A 6,000-nucleotide genomic window follows, 5' to 3' on the forward strand; every position below is an offset into this window, starting at 1 on the left:
TCTGTGGAACCATCTTCCAGAGTTTTCTGTCTCACTCTTCCCTCTAGGCCATCAAGCAAGTATTGCATCGCCATATTTTGTTATCCCCAATTCTGACCCTTAATGTTTATTACCCCCATTACCCTTTTCCAACCCAACGCATAACTGCTCGGCTCATTCAACATGATTGATGAAAACCTCCTGGTTCAACATGGTGAAATGCCCATAGGACCCCAGGTAATAGCTGATGACATCACCTGCTTTTTGTGTTCCACCTGACCCCTGGTAGTCGTGACAATAAATATATAAATGTATAAATGCTTATTGTTATCGGTATTTTACTATTTGGGGATCAAGTGTACGAATGCTTGGTCTCCTATTGTTATCGGTATTTTATTATTAGGGGATAAAGTGTACGAATGCTTGGTCTCCTATTGTTATCGGTATTTTATTATTTGGGGATCAAGTGTACAAATGCTTGGTCTCCTATTGTTATCGGTACTTTATTATTAGGGGATCAAGTGTACAAATGCTTGGTCTCCTATTGTTATCGGTATTTTATTATTAGGGGATAAAGTGTACGAATACTTCGTCTCCTATTGTTATCAGTATTTTATTATTAGGGGACAAAGTGTACGAATGCTTGGTCTCCTATTGTTATCGGTATTTTATTATAAGGGGATCAAGTGTACGAATGCTTGGTCTCCTATTGTTATTGGTATTTTATTATAAGAGGATAAAGTGTACGAATGCTTGGTCTCCTATTGTTATCGGTATTTTATTATAAGGGGATGAAGTGTACGAATGCTTGGTCTCCTATTGTTATTGGTATTTTATTATAAGAGGTTAAAGTGTTCGAATGCTTGGTCTCCTATTGTTATCGGTATTTTATTATTAGGGGACAAAGTGTACGAATGCTTAGTCTCCTATTGTTATCGGTATTTTATTATAAGGGGATCAAGTGTACGAATGCTTGGTCTCCTATTGTTATCGGTATTTTATTATAAGAGGTTAAAGTGTACGAATGCTTGGTCTCCTATTGTTATCGGTATTTTATTATTAGGGGACAAAGTGTACGAATGCTTGGTCTCCTATTGTTATCGGTATTTTATTATAAGGGGATCAAGTGTACGAATGCTTGGTCTCCTATTGTTATCGGTATTTTATTATAAGGGGATGAAGTGTACGAATGCTTGGTCTCCTATTGTTATTGGTATTTTATTATGAGAGGATAAAGTGTTCGAATGCTTGGTCTCCAATTGTTATCGGTATTTTATTATTTGGGGATCAAGTGTACAAATGCTTGGTCTCCCATTGTTATCGGTATTTTATAATTCGGGGATAAAGTGTACGAATGCTTCGTCTCCTATTATTATCGGTATTTTATTATAAGGAGATAAAGTGTATGAATGCTTGGTCTCCTATTGTTATCGGTATTTTATTATAAGGGGATGAAGTGTACGAATGCTTGGTCTCCTATTGTTATCGGTATTTTATTATGAGGGGATAAAGTGTACAAATGCTTGGTCTCCTATTGTTATCGGTATTTTATTATTTGGGGATCAAGTGTACAAATGCTTGGTCTCCCATTGTTATCGGTATTTTATAATTCGGGGACAAAGTGTACGAATGCTTGGTCTCCTATTGTTATTGGTATTTTATTTCAAGGAGATAAAGTGTATGAATGCTTGGTCTCCTATTGTTATCGGTATTTTATTATAAGGGGATAAAATGTACAAATGCTTGGTCTCCTATTGTTATCGGTATTTTACTATTTGGGGATCAAGTGTACAAATGCTTGGTCTCCAATTGTTATCGGTATTTTACTATTTGGGGATAAAGTGTACGAATGCTTGGTCTCTTATTGTTATTGGTATTTTATTATTCGGGGATAAAGTGTACAAATGCTTGGTCTCCTATTGTTATCGGTATTTTAGTATGTGAGGATCAAGCGTACGAATGCTTGGTCTCCTATTGTTATTGGTATTTTATTATAAGGGGATCAAGTGTACGAATGCTTGGTCTCCTATTGTTATCGGTATTTTATTATAAGGGGATCAAGTGTACGAATGCTTGGTCTCCTATTGTTATTGGTATTTTATTATAAGAGGATAAAGTGTACGAATGCTTGGTCTCCTATTGTTATTGGTATTTTATTTTCAGAGGATAAAGTGTACGAATGCTTGGTCTCCTGTTGTTATCGGTATTTTATTATTCGGGGATAAAGTGTACAAATGCTTGGTCTCCTATTGTTATTGGTATTTTATTATAAGAGGATAAAGTGTACGAATGCTTGGTCTCCTATTGTTATCGGTATTTTAATATTTGGGGATCAAGTGTACAAATGCTTGGTCTCTTATTGTTATTGGTATTTTATTATTCGGGGATAAAGTGTACAAATGCTTGGTCTCCTATTGTTATCGGTATTTTAATATTTCGGGATCAAGCATACGAATGCTTGGTCTCCTATTGTTATCGGTATTTTATTATTCGGGGATAAAGTGAACGAATGCTTCGTCTCCTATTGTTATCAGTATTTTATTATAAGCGGATCAAGTGTACAAATGCTTGGTCTCATTGTTATCGGTATTGTATCATAAGGGGATCAAGTGTACGAATTCTTGGTCTCCTATTGTTATCGGTATTTTATTATAAGCGGATCAAGTGTACAAATGCTTGGTCTCCTATTGTTATCGGTATTTTATTATGAGGGGATCAAGTGTACGAATGCTTGGTCTCCTATTGTTATCGGTATTTTATTATTAGGGGATCAAGTGTACAAATGCTTGGTCTCCTATTGTTATCGGTATTTTATTATTAGGGGATAAAGTGTACGAATGCTTGGTCTCCTATTGTTATCGGTATTTTCATTGTTATTTGTCTTTCCATCAAACTTTTGTGGGAGGTGTGGCGGTGGCACCGCTGCTCCCATGAAGTTGAAACTTCACAGGAATGTTGGGGTGAATGGGGAACTGATGCACATTGTTTCCGAGTTTAGATTTTGCAATTACCATGGCAACCGGCTTGGATTTAAGCGAAAACTTAAAAAATTCCTCTCCGAAAGCGCAAATGCGATCGATTCAATTCTTGTCAGGTTATGATCGACTTCCCATGGTGCGAAAAAGTTTTTTTTATAAGATTAAGTCGTCGGTCATGTCGTTTTGGCCGCCATGTCGGATTAAAGGTGAACACTTTTTAAAAAAAAGCTTCTTCTTCTAACCTGTTCCACCGATTGATGTGAAACTTGGCAAATATGATCGAAGGGGGAATATGCTGTTAACGATGACGTCACCGATCACGTGGTTTGAAATCTCCTCGTATCGGATGAGGGACACTTGGGCCCCTGCATCACTGCTCACAGTTATAATCTTATTTTATTATTTTATTTGTTCGAGATTTCCCATTCATGGATATTATCGATTTTGAGATTTTTTTTTTAATGTTTGTAGGTTCTTCCTGGTTTGCATGGGAAACACCTCGGGATGAATTGGACGCTTCGAGGTCTTGGTCTCTACAGCACCGACTACAGCACTTCTGGTACTTCATGGAGCACACATTTACTTACTAATCGTCGTGGCTTACCAGGCAATGGTGAGAGAAACGTTGATAATTCATGCACAGCTGGGATGCTTTGTCTTTGTTCTATCGATGGAACACTTCTGCCATTGATATTAATTTCCCTCCAAATTTCTCAATCTTCCATTGAAGAGTAATCACACGATGCACTGTCCAGGGTGTCTTTTGAAACCACACTTTTCTCAATTGTGTGAAAGGCGTACCATCCAAGTGAGGAACCAAAACCTCTTGAAACATTGCGAGGTAGCCAGCACCGGAAACTTCTCATTTTTGTAAAAGTGGTGGCCGAGCAGAACGTCACCGTGAATAGGGCATCGCACCACGATTCCAGGATCATATCGAACACGAGTTCCATCGGTCCAATTGGGGTTCTCGTTGCTCCGATCCCGGCAACGATGACCGTTGACTCTCCCGGTCAAATGGAACGAGGCTTCATCACTGAAAACGTCGGATAACAATGTTGGCTCCTCATCAAGCCTCCGATCCACGGACCCACTAACCCTAACCTAACCCGAACCCTGACCCAACCCTAACCCTAACCCTAAACCCTAACCCTAACAGCATTTCTACATGTTTTCAGTGATTTCCAACCCCCCCAAAAAATATTTGTTGGAGAAAAAAACCCAGAAATTTTGCAAATTTTTTTTCAAAAAAATTTCGATTTTATTTTTTGGGCATTTCTGCATACGTGTCGATCTGGTTTAGTTTATTCAATCGTGGTTCAGTGGAGTCTGATCCGTTTTTACCTACAATGAATAGGATATCAGGTTCACTTAAGTGACCCAGCAGTATTGGCGGCAGAGGTTTTGCACACTACCGAGTGCTCCCCCTCTCGTTACCTTCGCATTCTGCGAAAGGTTATGTTTTTGTCGCTGTGTATTTATTTATTTGTGAATATGTGTGTTTGTTTGTTTTTTCGCATAACTCAGAAAGTATAAAACCGAATTGCATGAAATTTGGTGGGATGATTCGTGAGTATCCAAGGACGATTTGATTTGATTTTGGGAACGATCGGGTCAAAGTTCAAGGTCAACGTCATGAAAAGGTCAAAAACACTCTTTTGACCATAACTTCCTTCATAATACAGCTATCGACATGCAACCACCGCCATATTGTTCCATGACGAGATACCTTTCGGATATGTAGTGTCTGATTTGACGTAACGTCATCGGAAGTGCGTCTAAATGACGTCACAAGATGACGTAAATTTTCAATTCTCGATCTCATCAGTTTTGATCATACCGTTTTGTAGGACTTACCTTAAGGACGTCACACACCAAATTTGACTTCGATCGGACTGACCGTTATGACGTCATTGACGTTTGAACATGACGTTTTTCAATTGTGGCTAAAATGTCCTGATATTTTACATTGAAATATCTATATAATTTACAAAGCAAAGTCTCCCAAATCCAGGCATTAGGATCAGTACCAAAATATCTGTTTATTGATGTACAGGTTTTGCCAATTAACTCTAGTCAAGGTCAAGGTCACACTAAAGGTCAAAATATACTTGTAGGCATAGCTTCAGATCTAATAGATCTATTGACATGAAACCAACGTTAAAACGTTCAGTGAACTACGAGCTTTCAGAATGGTAGTCCCCGATTGGACGTGACGTCCCCGGAAGTGCGTCAAAATGACGTCAAAAGATGACGTCATTTTTCAACTTTTTAATTTTTCAGTGTTTATCATTCCATTTTGTTGGACTGCCTTCAAGGAGGTTACACACCAAATTTGACGTCAATCGGACTGACGGTTGTGACGTCATGGACGTTTTAAAATGACGTTTTTCAAATGTGCCCGGAAAAAAGTTGCGGCGGCGAAGGTATGCGCTCTACCGAGTGCCCGTTCTAGTTTTACCATGTTTTTATTAAATTTTTGAGAGAATTTTTCTTTCAGGGTTCTTTCTAACCCTAACCCTAACCCGAACACCCTAACCCTAACAGCTAACCCTAACAGCTAACCCTAACACTCTAACCCTAACAGCTAACCCTAACCCTAACCCCAACCCTAACAGCTAACCCTAACAGCTAACCATAACAGCTAACCCTAATAGCTAACCCGAACCCTAACAGCTAACCCTAACCCTAACAGCTAACCATCACCCTAACCCATCACCCGTAATGACACGTTCCACGCTTTAACACGGCTGGTGAAAATGGACACGGTGACAAGTTGGGGGAAACAAAGAAGGTGGAACAGCAAATCATTGAGGTTTCTGGTCGATGCAGGATTCAGGGTGACTGCAGTTGTTTCAAAGTTGGCTTCTGTGTTCGATATCCTGTACGAGGAGTTTCGGCGTGGGAGGACGCCATTCGAGCCATCATGATTGTGCTCCAGCAACAGTCGACGCAATCACCCATTCACACACAAGCAACTTACAAGTGCTGCCAACATCCCGACCCCCCTCGATCTACACGTCACGTGATCGACCTGGTCCAA

At 39.4% G+C, this 6,000-nt stretch overlaps 1 protein-coding gene across 1 annotated transcript in view; it reads left to right on the top strand.

Moving 5' to 3' along the window:
* Positions 1–6,000, top strand: part of LOC147007864 (nuclear pore complex protein Nup85-like) — a gene marked incomplete at its 5' end in the record, with an annotated part of 31,838 nt that overhangs the window by 3,167 nt on the left and 22,671 nt on the right. Inside the window, one exon of the mRNA XM_085866255.1 lies at positions 3,429–3,516. Within this exon, the coding sequence (XP_085722381.1) occupies positions 3,429–3,516 (88 nt within the window). The remainder of the gene's footprint in view (positions 1–3,428; positions 3,517–6,000) is intronic.

This window comes from Eptatretus burgeri, chromosome 24, assembly GCF_056783735.1.
Source record: "Eptatretus burgeri isolate ZD-2024b chromosome 24, Ebu_testis_v1, whole genome shotgun sequence".
NCBI lineage: Eukaryota > Metazoa > Chordata > Myxini > Myxiniformes > Myxinidae > Eptatretus > Eptatretus burgeri.